General features: G+C 37.3%; 1 protein-coding gene across 1 annotated transcript in view; it reads left to right on the top strand.

The window, feature by feature from the left end:
* The first annotated feature begins 465 nt into the window (after positions 1-465).
* The window catches only part of PPIL4 (peptidylprolyl isomerase like 4), a 31,401-nt gene continuing 12,910 nt past the window's right edge, over positions 466-18,956 (top strand). Inside the window, exons 1-11 of the mRNA XM_054570097.1 lie at positions 466-583; positions 3,940-4,007; positions 4,098-4,162; positions 4,639-4,756; positions 5,449-5,591; positions 6,104-6,200; positions 6,961-7,077; positions 11,080-11,204; positions 12,657-12,723; positions 15,273-15,384; positions 18,161-18,257. Of these exons, the coding sequence (XP_054426072.1) occupies positions 514-583; positions 3,940-4,007; positions 4,098-4,162; positions 4,639-4,756; positions 5,449-5,591; positions 6,104-6,200; positions 6,961-7,077; positions 11,080-11,204; positions 12,657-12,723; positions 15,273-15,384; positions 18,161-18,257 (1,079 nt within the window). The 5' untranslated portion in view covers positions 466-513. The remainder of the gene's footprint in view (positions 584-3,939; positions 4,008-4,097; positions 4,163-4,638; positions 4,757-5,448; positions 5,592-6,103; positions 6,201-6,960; positions 7,078-11,079; positions 11,205-12,656; positions 12,724-15,272; positions 15,385-18,160; positions 18,258-18,956) is intronic.

The following is an 18,956-nucleotide window of genomic DNA, read 5'->3' as shown; positions in this document are numbered from 1 at the left end:
CCCGCCCCATTCTTGAGATGGGCATAAACAGGGGACAGAATCCTTTACAGAGTACTTTTTTTTTAAAAAGAGATTTCATTTATTTATTTTTAGAAAGAGGTGAAGAGAGGCAACCACACGCTGGTTGTCATGCGCCCCCTACTGGGGACCTGGCCGACAACCCAGACATTTGCTGGGCCTGGGAATCGAAACCGCGTCCTCTTAAGACACCTCGTAGCACTCAGTCCACTGAGCCACAACTTGCCCGGCAAACAGGACACTTTTAAAAGACCGTACCCGCACCACCTGCTCCGCGCGTATCAAGATTTTCAAAAAATCCGCGCCGGAGGCGGGGCCCATGGGAAACCGCACGACAGCGACCAATGGGGCCTTACCGTGCGGCCCGGAAACAAGCGAAGTCGCCGAAGGGATGACGTAATAAAGCGTCTTCCTTCGGTGACGCGCGGCGTGGTCGACGGCGGATTGCGCCTGTCAACCCCGGCGTTTGCTCCTCGAGAAGGCGGAGCAGACGCCATGGCGGTTCTGCTGGAGACCACTCTGGGCGACGTCGTCATCGACTTGTACACCGAGGAGCGGCCGCGCGGTGAGGCCCGTCCCGCCCACCTCTTGCCCGAGGGGTGATCTCTTTTCTCCACTGTCCCTTCGCTGCCCAGCCCCCGACGTCGACTGGTTCGAGTGTCTGGGCTGCGGGTGCCCTCGACCCGGCGCCTAAGAGCGGGCCTTGGTTAGGAAAGTTTTTGTGACGAGCAGCCCTTCCCCGGGTCTGGTGCCGGCCAATCGGGTGGCGGGGGCTTGTGGTCTTTAAATGCGTGTGCATGTTATGCGTGGCAGCATATACAATGCTCTCAAAGCTTTGGTGGCTTTAGTGCGCTTTCCTGGCGCCAAAGGACGCAACCAGTATTCCTTGGTGTGTAGTGAGTAAGTCTCGGTGAAAACAGGGAGGGTGTGCTTTGGTCTGTGAGTGTGGGCGTCTCGCCTGCTTGGAGGGCTCCTTGGGAGTGTTCACGGAACTTGGGCAAACACTCAGCGATCGTCTACTATACAAGACTTTGCCAAGCTGTGGGATAGGCACCTTGCCCTTGGGGATGTAATTCGCTATTGAGAGAAATCTCTGCTGGAACCCATTTAACTTTTTAAGGGCCGTAATAAGAAGAATGTCTAAGTTGCTATGGAAACCAGAGGAGGGAGTAATTCTTCCTGGTTGGGGGCGGGGAGAAGTGGAGCAAGCAAAGAATGCAGAACCCTTGAACGAGTTCGAGCTCTTTCAAGAATGAGTGGACATGAGGGTTTCCTTTGAGTTCGCTTGGAATTTTCTGGAAACAGCAAGGAGTTTGACGTGGTTTGAAGGAATGGTATGTGACAGGGAATGGCAGCTGCGAGTCTGGTGTGTACGTTGTTAGGTCGTGAATAGTCTTGTGTGCCCCGCAGATGACCAGAGTTTTTGAAGGTTTTAAAGAAACAGCATTGAGGCGTGGCGCACAAGTTTTAGGAAGAAATAGGCAGCACTGTGGAGATTATAGCAGAATAGGAACAATCTGGAGGCCAAGAGAGATTAGTTACAATCAGGGTCCTGCCCCCATGAAATGCAGAGTCTGCTCACGCGGATGAAGCAAGCCACAGTGGTGTGCGAGTGCCTCCTACTACACACCCCTCCCTCGTCCCCACCACTAAATACTCAGCCATATACCCGTGCCTTTCTCATACTCTTGCCTGTTCCCCACATTTCCCTCCACTGTTGTCCTTTGGCAGACTTCTTGCCTATTCAGATCACAGGTCAAGCATGATATCTCTCCTCTGTCTCTCCGTTATCCCTAAGCAGAGTTAGAGCTGTTTCTTCTGCTCTGTCTCAGATCTTTTGTAAATCACACAACACATATTTTGTTGAAACATTGATCTGTTGTCCTGGAATTATTTGTAAGTCTTGTCTCCTCTCAAGAATATAAATTCCAAGAGAGCCTGTGCCTTAATAATGTCACTGTATCCTGAGCACCTGGCACAATGCCGGGCACCTTGGAGGGCACACATTGAAGGTTCATCTTATTGACTAATCCCTATTTATATACGTTGTATTTGGACATTTTGTGCAAGATAGAAACTCAGCTTAAACTGGCTGAAAGAAAACAATTGATTGTCTCATGTTAGTGGGGTAAGCTTGGCTGGAAGGATGGCGGGATCCAGAGGTTCAAAGGATGTAATAGGGACTTGTATTTTTCATCTGTTGGCTTTGCTTTCCTTTAGTTTGTTTGCCACTCATTACATGGAGCAGCACCTGACAAATGAGTGGGCCTGTTTTCCCAGAGCTGTGAGGAACTAAAAGGGAAATAGGGTTACCCCAGCTAATTACACAGATGGAATGGACAAGCATGGGTTCTGCACAGTTACCTTGGAACACTAGAAACATAAGCCCACCCTGTGTGTATGTGTTTGTAAGCATGTGCTTGGCTGTCTACTTACATGTCTAACCACTTACCAATCCATAGGAAACATATCCAGGCTTGTTTTCCTTCCCCTTTCCCTCCCACTCTTCCTTCCTTTTTTTACTTATAGAAAACTTGAGACATGTATGGAAGTAGAATCATGTAAATGAACTCTCTTGTGCCAATGATCAACTTCATTTAATAGCGCTCAATACATAACTAATATTGTCTCATTTATATCCCCACCTCCACTGGATTTTTTGTAATAAATCTTTACCATGGAATTTATTTAATCTGTAATTACATCAACTTGTATCTTAAAAGATACTTTAAAAAAAGACTGCAAACCACAAATTATCATCACATCTGAAAAAATCAGCAAATTTCCTCAGTATAATTCGCATTTTCCTAATGTCTTGTAAACATTTAAAAAGTATTTGGACACGTAAATTAGGATTCAGACAAGGGCCATATATTATATTGGTTGATATATCTCTTAAATCTCTTAATCTATAGGTTCCCCCCTCCCTTTTTAAAAATAAAGACTTTACTTTTTTGAGCAGTTTAAGGTTTTTAGCAAAACTAAGGGGAAGATAGAGATTCCCCCATATGCCACTGCCCACAAACAGGTGCAGCACCCACTCATTGTCACTATTCTCCCCCTGAGTTCTGCATCTTTTGTACTTTTTTTTTAAATTTTATTTTAATTTATTTTTTCAAATACATTTGTCTCTGCCTCCCCCCACCACTTCTTTTGTACTTTTATCTGTGGTATTTGTACCAGGTGAGACTATATTGATACATGTTGTATATTTGCTATTCTCTGCCAATCTAGTTCTTTTAAAAGCGTCCAGGAGGTCTTCTCATTTCTCCAGTCAGAAACAATCTCTTTTGAACTCTTGTGGCATTTTTTAACCCATATTTTACCATTTTACTAGTCGAGTGGCAGAAATGGTATTTTCAGATATGGCCAATTTTGTGACCAGTTTTTCTTTTTTTTCTCTTGTAAAATCAGTAAGTCAGCCCTGGCTGGTGTGGCTCAGTGGACTGAGTGCTGGCCTGCAAACCTAAAGGTCGCCAGTTCAATTCCCAGTCAGGGCACATGCCTGAGTTGCTGGCCAGGTCCCCAGTTGGGGGCACACGAGAGGCAGCCCCCAACTTGATGTATGTCTTGCACATTGGTGTTTCTCTCCCTTTCTTTCTCCCTTCCCCTCTCTCTAAAAGTAAATAAATAAAATCTTAAAAAATAAATCAATAAATGATTGCTTATCTCAGATAACTGTCAGTTTCCTCCATTAGCTCAGATGGCTGAGAATTCCGAAGAAGAAGAGCATTAAGAGATAATTTAAAATATATTGCTCTTTTTTAGGCTCACTACCTTTTTATGGTTTTAGACTCTTGACCACTTTGGAGAGGCTTTGTATGGTAATTCAGAAATTACATTATACTAACTGTGCTTTTTACCTGCTTAAAAATGTATTTGTGAACTACTGCAATAAATTTATTATTTATTGTCTTTCAGCTTGCTTGAACTTCCTGAAGCTATGCAAAATAAAATATTACAATTATTGCCTTATTCACAATGTACAGGTGAGTTGATGGCTATTTGTAACAATGTCCTTTGTTACTGGAACCATCTAGTAAATTCTGTGAATTGATAAAGTATCCCATGTATTATAGAGGGATTTTATCATACAAACTGGTGATCCTACAGGGACTGGCCGTGGAGGAGAATCTGTTTTTGGGTAAGTTCTTTTATTTTTAAATGAGTAAAAATAGAATTGCCTCTTTACAGTGTTAACTAGCATATTTCAACCTACATTTTTTCTTTTTAAATCTTCACCCAAAGATATGTTTTTTATTGATTTTAGAGAGAGAGGAGGGGTTGGGGAGAGAGACAGGCAGACAAACATAGGTTGCCACCCCTGTCAAACCTGCAACCTAGGTATGTGCCTGGCCGGGAATCAAACCTTTCACCTCTTCAGGTGTACAGAACATTGCTCCAGCCAGCTTAGCCACCTGGCCAGGGCTCAATCTACATTTTAAAATGTTCTGATTTGATTTTTTCCAAGTTCCTTAGATGTCTGTAGCATAATAGAGGACTATTTTGAATCATACTGGTATTTCTATAGAGAAATGGTGACCCTGTATGTTACTAGTACTTAATGTATTTCATGTTGAGAATACTTATATTTTATTACCTTATTGTATATATTTTCAGTCAACTGTATGGTGATCAAGCAAGGTTTTTCGATGCAGAAAAAGTGCCAAGAATTAAGCACAAGAAGAAAGGCACTGTGTCCATGGTGAACAATGGCAGTGATCAGCATGGATCTCAGGTTAGGAAGTGGGTGAGAAGATGAGTTTTGCTTTAAAATGAAGGACTGGAATGATCCCACAAAGTTATATTTTAAAATTATCCAGTGAGGGGAAATTTTCAATTAAAGATTTTTTTTTTAGAAGAAAAAAAATATACTCTTGTTTCAATATAATAAAAATTATATGACATCACAAAAAAAGAAAAAAATTATTTTGTTCTCTTAAATGTAAAACATGTCCATTGTGAGGAATTTAGAAAACACTGAAAAGTACAAGGAAGAAAATCACCTTACCCCCAGTTCCTCCATTCATAAATCATCACTGTTCACATTGTGCCCCTTTTCCTTTTTGTACTTATTACTTATTTCAAAACAGGCCACTTTGAACACTTTTCATTCATTGTCTTGTTTAATGCTCACTGAAACCCTTTTTGGGGTAGATGGTTTTCCTTTCTCACAGTTTACATGTGAAGAAACTGAGCCTTGCTTTGTCCAAGTATTTTTAACAATCAGGGAACTTCTGTGTATGTGTTGACATTTTATGTATAAGCTTTGTACTTTTTACTTAGTATTATACTAGTAGCCTTAGTAGCCAGTGGGTAAAAATCCATGCAGTGAGTCTTAATTTTGTGTATTTTTTGTCAGTCTGTAACTAATTTCAGTTTGAATTATATATGTGTGTGTGTATTTGTGTTCTTTGTTTTTCTTTATAGTTTCTTATTACCACAGGAGATAATCTAGATTACCTGGATGGTGTTCATACAGTGTTTGGTGAGGTGACAGAAGGCATGGACATAATTAAGAAAATTAATGAGACCTTTGTTGACAAGGATTTTGTACCATATCAAGACATCAGGTATGTTTACAATTTACTATTTGAATATATTTAAATATTTTAATACTGTGATGTTTGACATGGTAGTGGTGATGGCACTTGTAAGACTTTTTTTTGACTAATTCCAAAATGTGAATTAACACAAGACTGTAAGAACCTTTGTAATAAAAAAGAACTTTTATGTTATTAAACTTGCACTGATTATTTGTAATTGCTTATGTTGGGAGGAATTATTAAGCTTTTAATTTAGTTTTTTTAAAAATACAGATTATTGAGAGATATGGCAAAAGTACTGAGGTTTAGGCCTTACATTATTTTATAGTAATGCAGAGTAATAAATATATCAAACGATCAAAAACAGTAACTAATTGTGACAATATAGTCTAGTAACATCCTTGTGCAATAAAATTTAGGAGCTTACAGTTTTTTGTCTTTAGAGATACATAAGACATTTGTTATAATATTTATAAAAAACAAAGCATAGATTCTGAAATAATATAAATGTAACATTTGACATGGATTTATTTTGTAAGGATTAATCATACAGTGATTTTAGATGATCCATTTGATGACCCTCCGGATTTATTAATTCCTGATCGGTCACCAGAACCTACTAGGGAACAACTAGATGTAAGTTGAGTCCTCTTGTGTTTGAACGTACATGCATATTAGCTTTGCATAGCTTTTGCTTTTTAGCCTTTTAAAACTTATTTCTTCAGAATGAATATTTTGCTTGATCAATTATTTTAGGATAAGTTTAGAGTTCTTTTCCTTTTCTATGGAGATAGTAATTTTCCTAGCTATCTTTTTATTTCCCATTGTAACATCTTCTCTTCAATTTCTGTTCCACCAGAAGAGCTTTACTTTGAAAGCTTATAGGAACACTTTGGGAAAATGTTTTTCTTATCTCGTAACTCTAAGTAGGAATGTTAAACGCTAAATTAAACTCTCATCTTTTAAGGGAATTTTTCACCTGGGGGATACTCTGAAGGCAAGCTGGACCCCAGAAATTTCTGTGGAATAATGCAGACTTTTTCCTCAGATACTTTAAAGTATATTTCTGCTTATGAGGTTTCCTTAAAGCTAAAGTTATCTTTATAATTGGATTTGGCGCTTAATTTCTAAGATCATTTATCTTTTGCATTCGGCACTTAGTTGGATAACAGCTAGTTTCTGTATAAATGTGTATTTTCATTTAACAATAAGAAGATTAGTCTGGGTAATGTAGAATTAATTTATATTAATTTTCAGAGGCTTATAAATTTCACATGTGGAAGTTATTCTATTCCAACACATTTGATGGAACTAAGAATAAAGTGTAATGTCCCATTTTTTTTTTTTAGATTTATCTATTCTTTAAATGTTTATCTGAGTAACTTTTGCCTTACAGAGTGGTCGAATAGGAGCAGATGAAGAAATTGATGATTTCAAAGGAAGATCAGCTGAAGAAATAGAAGAGATAAAGGCAGAGAAAGAGGCCAAAACTCAAGCGATTCTATTAGAAATGGTAAGATAATTATCTTTGTTCAAATAGTTATTTAGCAATATATTTAATACATGCTTATTGCTAGTTTATTTATTTCTGGCTTTTTGATAATCTTAAAATATAAAAATTTAGCTCAGTTTTTTTCTGGATTAAATATTGTATGACATAATAACACATGTGAAAATAAGTTAATTTGATTCCGCTATTAATGTAGTGCCAAGTGCCATTTGTAAGAATGGAAAGTAAGACATCCAACTTACAAATATTAAATAGATTTGTTGCTGTACTCATCATTTTTAAAGAAAGTTTCTTGGAAGAAATTTTATGTATATTAATGCTTAATTTTTTTGTACAACTTCAAGTATTGAAATTGAATAGTAGAAAAGTAGTTAAGGACAAAATTAACCTGGGGAGAGTTGAGTACTCTAAAACATACTCCTTCTCTATATTACTAATAATTTGAAGTCATCTGGGGAACAGTTATTTAGTAGATGATTAATTGACCTCCTGGGCATTTTTCCCATTTCCTATTTTGTGGACTAAGTATACTTTTTACATAGTAGATCATCAATAAATACTTAAATGGGTGATGGTAACTGGGTTTTTATTGTTATTTTATATAGTAGAACTTTCAGATTTATGGTCTCTTTTAAAATTCATATTAACACCACCAGTCTGAAGGAATAAATGTTAAAGACTATACTTCAGGAATACTTTAATGAATTTTAAAAAAATTGAAAATACACATTTTATTGAACACACTGTGTATCAGAGAACATTGACCCAGAACAACCAACACCAAGACAAATTCTAAGAAAATTGCTGGACCTAAAAAAAAAAATCCTTTGAGCAACAACCGGGCAACAAGAGTTAGTGACATATGAGGGAAAGAATATTAGATTATCATCAGAGTTTGTTTGTTTTTTTTTTTAGAAGGTTTTATTTATTTATTTTTAGAGAGAAGGGAAGGGAGAGAGAGAGAGGGACAGAAATGTCAATGTGCAAGAGATTGATTGATTGATTGCCTCTCACATGCCCCCAGTCGGGGTCCTGGCCCGCAACCCAGGCATATGCCCTGACTGGGAGTCAAACCAATGACCCTTCTGTTCGCAGGCCAGCACTAAACCCACTGAGCCATACCAGCCAGGGCTGTTTATCATCAGAGTTTTCAGTTGCAAAAGTATAAGAAGTTTATGTCTAGAGAAAATGAGCTAATGTATTTTTTAAAGTTTTCAGTTGCAGATGATTTAAAATTTATGGAAAACTTACAAAAAGTAGTGCAGAAAATTTCTGTAGACCTTTTACCCAGACTTAACCAATTTTTAACTTGGCCACATCTGCCTGGTCGTTCATTGTGTCTGCTCTCCCTCTCCTCTCTCCCTCCCTCCTCCCTCTTTCTGTCTCTGATTATACATGTACTTGCACATATTTTTTCTGGACCGTTTGAAATTAAATTGCAAACATCATTCTATTTTACCTCCTACGTCATTTTGTATTTCCTAAGAGCAAAAGTTTTATTCTACATATTTGCAGTGTAGTTATTAACATCAGGAAATTAAAAGTCGATAGAAATTGCAATTGAGCTCTGGCCAGGTGGCTCAGGTTGGCTGGAGCATTACTTCGTATACCTAAAAAGCTGCGAGTTCAGTTCCTGGTCAGGGCACATACCTAGCTTGCAGGTTTAGTTTCCAGTGGCGCATGTGTAGGAGCTGATTGATGCCTCCCCCCGCCCCCCGCCCCCATCTCTCCTCAGGTGAGAATTTGAAAAAAGAAAAGAAATTGAAGTTCATACTCCAGTTTTGTCAGTTATTTCAACAATATCCTTTATAATTCCCTGCCCCCAGTCCAGACCTGTCAAGCTCAGAAGGGTGATGCATATCTTTGTGTTTAATTGGCTACATCAGTGACAAAACAAAGGTTTGTCTGTGGAACTTACATATTAGTGCATAACCATTATAATTAACTAAAGTCCATAATACATTAGGATTAACTGTTTGTGTTGTACATCCTTTGGATTTTGACAGCTGCCATGTATCTGCCATTACAGTATCACACAGAATAGTTCCATTGCCCCCTAGTCTTTTGTGTTCTGCCTCTTCATCCCTATGTCCCTCAAGCCTTGACAGCTGCTGATCTTTTTTTATTGTCTGCATAGTTTTTGCATTTTTCAGAAGGTCATGAAATTAGAATCATACTTAGCCTTTCAGACTGGCTTTTTTCATTTAGCAATGTGCATTTAAAGTTCCTCTGTGTCTTGGGGTGGCTTGATAACTCGTTTCTTTTGATTGCTAAGTAATGATTGTTAAATAACGTACCACAGTTTGTTTATCCATTCACATTAAAATACTGACTGCTTCTTTTAGCATGTATGAATAAAGCTGCTCTACACATTTGTGTGTAGATTTTTGTAGGGACATAAGTTTTTAACTCCTTTGGGTAAATAGTAAATACCTAGGAGTATAATTGCTGAATTGTACCATTTAGCTTTGTAAGAAACTGCCAAAATGTCTTCCAAAGCGGTTGTACCATTCTGCATTTCCACCAGCAATGAAGGAGTGTCCCCATTGTTCTACATTCTTTCTAGCATGTGGTATTGTCAGTGTTTTGGGTTTTAACCATTCTAATAGATGATCGTGTATCCTTTTTGGTTCCCAGTGTTAACAGGTTTTGTCTTCTATTTTCTGCGAACATCAGTTTCTCTTCCTTTATTTGTGTGAAATATAATGATAATTCAACTAGTGTTTTGCATTAGCAACTAATGTTTTGAACTTCATAGCTCTTAACGGTATTTTAAATTTTCCTGTTATCTTTGACAAGTATTATAGTGAGTTCTTCTCTAACTTATTTTCTCATTTGTGCTTCCTTTAGATGTGGTATTTCTGCCATTGTAGGTGCTTTTGAGGATTTTACTGATTTGCTCTTCCCCTTATTTGCTGTGATACTTATTAGACATAGGTTGTTACTGTCTTTTGATAGGCTTCAGAGACAGCAGATCTACTGGCATTGTTTCTTCTTACTGTTTCTGTTTTTCAAGATTTCATTTTGTTTTAGCGTATTTCTTGAAGAGGAGGTACTTTTGTGATAACTCTTATCAGAAATCATCTCTGAGAGTTTTTGAATATATGCATACAGAATTGTTTTCCCCATCTAAAGGCCTTGGGAAAGACAGCTTTCCCGCAGTGAAACCAAGACCAGCATGGTTTTCTCTGTTACCTTCAGTTCTTCTGAAGTAGGAAGTGGTTTGCTCTGCTCAGTGCAGTGGCTGACTGTGAGGTTGACTTCGATGTGGCTGAAGTGGAAAATGATAGTGAGGGCGAGAGTGAAAAGCTAGACACACTGTCCAGAAATTGTTACTGTTCCATAGTGAACAATAATGTGGAAAGAATTGGTCACTTCTAATCTCAGAAGGCTAGATTCAGTAAGACAATATTTGTCAATAGCTTAAAAACAAGCAAAACTGATATATTGCTTAGGAATATATACCTATCTGGTAAAACTCTAAAGATATGCAAGGAAATGGCCGAAAAGGAAAACCAAGAAGCAGGATATTTATTATTTCTGATGAGTCATAGGGATAATGGGATTAGGGGACATTTTAGTTCTTAAGCAATTGTTACCATCGCAGGTGCTTTTTATTTTTATGCTTCATAACTTAGATGGACTTTATATAATTCTGTTTTTTGTATATCAAATCGGAAAAAAGAAAAAGTGAAGATGGAAACCCAGATAAACTCGGGTTCAAATCCCAGCTCAGTTGCTTATTACTGTGTGGTTTTGGGCAAGTTAGTTATTTAACCTTTTTGAATTTCACAGTCACAAAATGGATTGTTGTTTTAAACAGTGTTTTAAGAATTGTTAGTAATGAATTTTGGGGCCTTATTTAGATTTCTTTTCTTGAGCCTGCAGTTTATAATGCAAATTTAGATGTTTTAGGGAAATCAGCATTTTGGATTTGGATAGGATATTTAGAATGGAAACTAAATAAAGAGATTAACTTATATTTTTTGTTTATTTATAATTTAGGTGGGAGACCTACCTGATGCAGATATTAAACCTCCAGAAAATGTGCTGTTTGTGTGTAAACTGAATCCAGTGACCACAGATGAGGATCTGGAGATAATATTTTCAAGATTTGGGCCAATAAGAAGGTAATCTCTAGAATTAGTGAAAGATTTTAGGAAAACTAGGTATTAATTTGTGGTTTTCTAATGACATGTTTCGGTGAATCTATGAACTCTAGGTAAATTTTGTACTGGTTACAGTGGGGAAGAAAAATATGTATGTATAGGTGTACAAGTAGGTATAAAAATATGCACACATACATATACATATATAATTGAATGATTCTCCTACTTCCAACACATTTTCACAGGAGGTGAGTGGAATAGTTTAAGTCTAGTTCTGTGGTAGTCTCAGTAACCTTTTTTACTATTGAAAATATTTATCTCATTTAGGTTCTCCTTAGATTTACCAGCAATCTATTCAAAATTAATTAGAATCTCACATTTCCCAAATTTTTCTTTCTGCTAATTTCCTCTACATTATTAATGCAAATGTCTACTAAGCTAGTATTTCTGTGAGAAAGGGGAATGCTTAATAATTGATTAAAAAGTATTATTTAATGTTTAGAATTTTCCTTTCATTTCATTTTCTTTCCCTTGATTCTTCTTATCAAAAGAAAAATCTTTCTCTGAACAACTACCCAACTTTATTCCTTCACCCATTTATAATATATCATTTATTAAAAACTTTTCTATGCTGCTCCGTTTTATGTTTCCATTTTGGACATTAGATGCTGACTCCCTGCCAGGGAAGGTGAGGACTTTGCCCTTATTACGAGCCTCCCGGGTTCATTCTTTCTTCCTCCTCCTCCTCCTCCTCCTTTGGTTGTCACAATTTTGGTCCGGTCGTTGTTCAATATTTACTTTTTAATGTATATGTAAATATTGTAACAGCTGAACCATACGCTGTAATGTGATTACTTTTCCTTTTTCTCACGATGTTTTATTTTCCTATTTCATTTAATGTCAAATGAGAGCTGGGAAATGTAAGGAAAGGGAAAAGCCAGCTGGTTCAGTTCCACCTTTTTGTTCCTTTCACTTGCTTGTTAAGATGGATTAGTTCTATAGAATACTATACTTGTGGGGTTAAGTTGGAGCTTGGTTTATGTTAAAATTCAAAAATTCCAAAGCATAAACTTACTAAATGTGTATATATGCATGAATGTGCATATGTTATTCTACCAGTAACATTATATTCTATAATTTATCTACACCTGGGGACTAGGAGTGAGTTATGATTTAAAAAAATTTTTAGCAATAGTTTATTTTTGCCACAGGAAAACTAAATATTTTTATCTTATTCTTCCTTCAATTATTTGGGAATTTAGAATTGTAGCTCTACATAGGGCATTTAGAGTGGAATTAGATCCGTAATGACAAGACTGGTGAACTTTTTTAAAAAAAATTGTGATTGAAGAAATTTGGAAAAATAGTTTTGTGAATTTAACTTTGCCTTTAAGTAACTGTCTTACTTTTTGTTCACTTTGCAAGAGTGAGAGTAAATGCCTTTTTTTAAAGTCGCTTTTTGCAAACTTTCAGTTGTGAAGTTATTCGTGATTGGAAGACAGGAGAATCCCTCTGTTATGCTTTTATTGAATTTGAAAAGGTAGGTCATAATATAGACACATTAAGTTTGATATTCTTTTTGTTCTTACATGGTTTTAAAATGGGACAAGTTACAGAACTTGAATTTCTAGTCCCTATAATTAAAAAATTACTGTGTCCTGTCTTTAGGCACCAAGGAAAAATAACTTTATTATATTCAAATGGGATAAATTCAGCATCTGTTGATGTTAATATATGTACTTTTACATTAGGTTCAGGTGCAGTCTGTGTTCATGGACCTGTAAAACTTTATAAAGTTTTAGGTAAAGTCCTTACATGATTTTCCTACATGATTTTTCAGTGCTGTGTAGATAAAATATATGTAATTGAGTAAAGAAAGAGAACTGGACTGGGTGTTAAGTTCTAGATATTAATCCAAGCTTTGTCACTGCCATGCTGTTCATGCCATTTGGCTGTTTAGAACTCTTCTTTCCAGGTGTTAACTTCCTTATAAATATAATTTGAGTGTTGGATTGGATGGTACCTTCTGAGTCTAAAATTATGATAGTTTATGTTACTCAAATAACTTTCTTTAAGCCAGGCATCACGCTACTTGGCACACATTTCATCTTCACAGCTCTGTGAGATAGGTGCTGTCCTCCTTGAAACACATAGTGGTGATGTGACGCGTTTAAAATGACGCGCTTTGTGAATGACATAGCTGGGGTGTGAACTTACATATGTCTGACTCAGTTCACATTGCTTTTTGCCGCTGTGCTAGGCTATGCTGTTTCTTTATGCAGCTTTGAACTGATATGTGTCCAAATAGTAGCTCAGTCTAAGTTATAGTTATTCTAAAGCATTTATTGAATGTCTTTTGTATTTCAGTGTGATAAGTCCTAGGCCTACAAGAGGAATAAAGGAGGGTTGGGAAGACAGACACCTAACAAATTTTTCCTAGATATCGTCAGGTGTACCAGAAACGGTTATCTACAAGGTGCCTGGGTGCTAGCAGGAAGATCTCCACCTTTGGTTCGCTACGAATACTGCTTGTATCCCCGGCAGTGTCATTCCATTGTTGACACTGTGGGATATATTATTAGTTGCTCACAAATACAATTGCATTTCTTGTACAGCACATAGACTATTGACTGCCTGTATTTCTCAGTCTTCTGCGGGTAGACCATTTTCCATGAATATGCACTTCAGTTCAACTTTATAGAATCTATGAGTTCTTTATCATGATTCAGCATTTCAGTTTTTGAGAGGGATCTTTTGTGACCTTTATCATTTGTTGAAAATCAGGTTAAGCTACATCATTCTGCTTCATAATTGTCATGGCCAAGTAGCCGTTTTGTAAGTGTTCATCATTTAGTCTGTATTTTTTCTGTGTGCAGCAAGGTCTGTAAGTTTTGGGTAATCTGATCCAGAAACTTTTTAAACTGGAGTAAAATACTGCCTTGGCTAGTATGACTCAGTGGAGTGCCAGCTTGTGAAGCAAGGGGTCGCTAGTTCGATTCCCAATCAGGGCACATGCCTGGGTTGTGGGCCAGGTTTTAGTAGAGGGTGTGCGAGAGGCAACCACACATTGATGTTTCTCTAACTCTCTTTCTCCCTTTCCCTCTAAAAATAAATAAAATAATAAAATCTTTTTTAAAATTGTAATTAAAAAAAGTGAAATACACAGAGAAAATGTGTAGCTCATGAGTAAATGGCTTGATGAGTTACCACAGTTAATACACCCATGTGAACCATCACCCAGGTCAACATGTAAAACACTAGCGGAAAAAACTGATCATGACCCCAGAGGCCCTTCTGTGTCTCCTTCAGATAATTTCCCCATCACTGCTACTTCTGACATCATAGATTGGTTTTGTCTAGTTTTAAACTTAATATAAATGTAAACATGTATACATTTTTGTTTCTAGCTTCATTTGCTCTGTTATATTTGTAAGATTTATATATGTTACTACAGGTAGTTTTTCTTAACTTTTCCTTTGTTAATTTTTACCGACATACGGTATTTCACTGTAATAATTGTGTGTGTGTGTGTGTACACACATGTGGGCCAGCATTCCCTAATCAATCACAGAAATACTTCTTCACTGAAACAAATGAATAGTCATACAAAGTGGGATAACTTAAGGCCATGGCCTCCCATTAGGTTAGGTTTTGCTGTCAAATGGATTTATACCAGGTTTATAAAAATGTTTCAGTTTTCAAGGTAATTATGGGTTTTGACTAAAAGGGACTGTGGACTTGTGTAAGACAGTAGGTAAGTGTATGTATGTCCACTGCAGTCAGACGGCCTCAGTTTAAATTGTGCCCTCACCCTTGCCAGCTGTGTGACCTTCGGCAATGTCTGTCCCTTTCTGAACTTCTCTTTTCTCTTTGAGAAAAGGTAAGAGAACAATAGGTATTACCTCATACAGTTGTTTTCAGAGTTAATTGAGGTAATAGATGCAAAGCATTTAACAGCAATTTGATGCGTAATCAGCATTCAAATCTTTGTTTTAGTAACAACAAACTTTTTTTATTTTCAGTATTTGTCCTAGCTACAGAAATCTTTTTCATAAAGATTTATGCTTAAGTTTTTATAACTGTTATCAGGAAGAAGATTGTGAGAAAGCATTCTTCAAAATGGACAATGTGCTTATAGATGACAGAAGAATACATGTGGATTTTAGTCAGTCTGTTGCAAAGGTCAAATGGAAAGGAAAAGGTATGTTGGTTGGTTATTTTTTGTTTCTGTTTTGCTCTCCATGTTTTGTGCATGTGTGTATCTCCTTTGATTTAGTGTTGTTAATTAGGAGAAATGCAGTTAGGAGAAATGCTCTTTCATGTAACTCTTGCCATTTATGGTTTAATCCTCACCCAAGGGTATTTTTTTCATTGCCTTAGGGCGATGGGAAGGGAGGGAGGGAGGGAAGGGAAGAGAGAGAGAAAAACACAGATGGGCTGCCCTCTTGTGCGCGCCCTGACTAGGGATTGAACCCGCAACCTGTTAGTCTACAGGACAGTATACCAGCCAACTGAGCCATACTTGCCAGGGCTATATATGTGACATTCCATAAATATCTGTGTCTCTGTCTATTTATGTCAAATAAGTTTGACATGTCAGACTTAAGGCTGAGTCTGTGGTATGCTGAAATAAATATGCGGTTTTGATTTTTGGTGCAGTGTTTTTAAAGATTTCACTTTGATAACTGGATAAAAAAAGTTGTATATATAGAAGACTTCACTTTGGCAGTTTACCATGTAATGCTAAATTTTACTAGGAATTCTAGGATTATGTTCTTTTCTATAACACTTTTTCTTTATTTCCAGTCATTTTAATGGTTTTTTTTTTTTGATAGGAAAGAAATAGAAAGCACTACTCGGGAGTGATGTGCAAAATTGTTTGGTAGTTACATTACTTTATGGGAATTCGAGAAAGGCAAGGTTATTAATGATGGGACTAGGGCAGGCAGGCAGGTCCTGTGGAAGCCGCACTCTCCATGGTAGGAGAGGGACTTGGTAGGAGGTTCCCTGTACTTGTTTCTCCCGTGAAGCCTTCCTACTATTAGAGTACATGACCAGATTTCGGCACTCCTATCTATTTTGAGTGAGTTGTGAAAACTAAATTGAGGCATGAAGATGGTGTGATAAATGTGATAAATGCAACCATGTGAATGAAAGAATCAAGTAAGTATATTCAGGAACTATAGATGAGCTGCTAGCCTAATCCAGGACGTTCTGGTCCTTAAGTACAGCCAAGTTGGTCTTCCATGTGGCTTTTCCCTCAGGGAGCTAATTTAAGTTTGTCATTGGAGATATATGTGAAACTAGTATTATTACAATTTCTCATTACAGAAAAGAAATTTGAGATATAATCTTCTGAAGTGACTTATCCAGAGTCACATAAACTGATTATTTAAACAGACCCTAAATCTAGTTTTTTTCCCCTTAATTCTACCTCTTCCTAACCTATCCACCTGCTGAAGAAATGATACTGCCTTCCTAAGTAGTCTCAATGTAGTCTATTAGCAAGATGACTTTTAAGTGAATTTCTTCATATTGTTTTCTAAAGTAAAATACCACATAGGAGACAGATGCTTCAGTTTCACATATGCCATCATAAACATATAGTTTGTTGTTAATCTCGGTTAATTTTGAGATAATTTTGTATATTATGGATTCACCTTTAATTACCATTCACAGTGCTAAGGAATTTCCCTTGTAGTCTTAGTTAACGATTCCAACAGCTCTCTGAAATGCCGGTGTTTCTTTCAGCTTATAAATGAGGAGGGTGAGTGTCAGAGAATTGCAGTGTCCGACCCAGGACCTGTAGCTGCAGTCAGGATGTGAGTGTAGAACTGCTCACTGTTTAGCCTCTCACTCTTATTTTACCATTGCTGCCTCGTCCATAGTGAAACTCCTGACACAGCGAATCTTTCTTCAGTGATAGAATGACACCTGTTTGTTAGAGTTATTGGTACAGTATTTTGCATTTACATGAAACATTGTCTACTGGCTGTTTCTCTTTCAAGAATAGTCCCATCTTTTAATCTCATCCCCCTTCCCCTTTTAATTTCCATTTTCTCTTTTGTTTAAAGATCCTGACAACAATCAAGATGTATATAGGGTTTATAGTCAAAACCCCTCCCTCTGTACCTCCAGTTTACTTGTACATTCAGCCTCGGACCTCCCACTAGAAACAATTCCTCATTGTCCTTGAGGAGACAGGGAAGGCTGGGCAGTCGGTGGGTCTGGGGCACAGATGGGAGCTGACTCCTCCCCTGGTAGGAGGCCAGGCTGGAGAGCAGAGAGGCTGCATGGAAGGCGCTCTCCTCTCCGGGCCGTGTCCTGGCAGGCCAGCGGGGTTAGCAGTGGGGCCTGTTTTTCTGAAGGGATTACTGTTGATTTTATTTTGGGCCCTCAAGAGGAATAAAGGTGCTCTTAAGCAGGAATTTCAAAGCAGAGACAGGTTATCTTCGGCGCTCTCACCAGCCTTCCCATCTCGCCTCTCAGTGAACGTCTGCGTGCACCCTGCCATCCCCCAGTGCTAGGTGCTCTGTTAAGATTCGGGGATGTGTGTCTTTTGACAGGTTACAGGTCTTTAAAGCCTCACTTCTTCCAAACTTGTAAGCCTCTCAGATCTCAGACTTACACCCCAAACTCTTAGCTTCCTTTGGGCCTAATGTTCTCATGGATGCAATGGCTCTGCTTAAGAACTGCATTATTTTCCAGTGGGTGTGTGCACTGACATTTAAGATTGGAAAGTATGGTGGTGTAATATTCACATAGTTCATTAGGTGGCAGCATAGGGCTACCGGTTAAAATAGTAATGGAGAATGAATTACTAGGATTCTTTTGTTTTCAGCCTTTTTTTATGCCCTGATATTTATGCCACTTACAAAATAGCTCTTATATATTATACCTCTTACTAAATGATTTTTGTTCTTGATTAACTAGGTTATTTCTCTTAAGTTATTTTTTCTTTTCTTTTTAATAAACAGGTGGAAAATATACCAAGAGCGATTTCAAGGAGTATGAAAAAGAACAAGATAAACCATCTAATTTGGTTCTGAAAGATAAAGTAAAGCCCAAACAGGAGTATCCTTCACAAGAAGCTGTTAGTCAATATGTGTTGACCATCCACTATGTAAAGTACCGTGTGAGATGTTATAAAAAGTCACAAAGGCTATAGAAAAAGTTCCTGAATCCAGATAGTTTGTGAAGGACTCATTGAATTGATATTTATCTCTTTTCACTGTCTTATATATACTTTACTTTTCCAGTATATGGAGAAAGTTAGGGTTGAAATGAATCTTTAGCCGACTTTCCCTCCTCTTAGGTTAAAGTTAACACTTATTCTCAGAAGATTTTTCAGTTTAGATGCATATTTTCTCTATATAATTGTAATGTTTTAAATTCCTCATAGTCAGAAATTTCTTTATTATAGTGAAGCTAAATCCTTTATGCCACACCTTCACCATATGTTTAACTTTGGGTATGGTGAATATGGAGACAACAAAATTCTGTTGTTCTTTTACATAATTAGGTTGCTTCTTTCTGCTTAGTACATTGTCAGTCTAGCAGCAAATAAATACCTGTTGGGCTCCTATTCTGTGCGAGAGTTGACTTTTATAGGGTTAAAAAATCCATTGACTTGAGCATTTTATTTCGGTTCTTCTAAGTTTTAGGTTGGGACGAGTAAGAAGCAAGGAAACATATTGTTCATTTTATGTAATTTTAATTTTTTTCATTGATATTCTCATTAATTTTTTCCTTGATATTCCACACATTGCAAAG

The sequence above is a fragment of the Pteronotus mesoamericanus genome, unplaced genomic scaffold (assembly GCF_021234165.1).
Source record: "Pteronotus mesoamericanus isolate MK-2021 breed Mesoamerican mustached bat unplaced genomic scaffold, CSHL_Meso_final contig_20, whole genome shotgun sequence".
Taxonomy (NCBI): domain Eukaryota; kingdom Metazoa; phylum Chordata; class Mammalia; order Chiroptera; family Mormoopidae; genus Pteronotus; species Pteronotus mesoamericanus.
The sequence above is the reverse complement of the archived record's forward strand: the minus strand, read 5'-3'. Positions and strand labels throughout refer to the sequence as shown.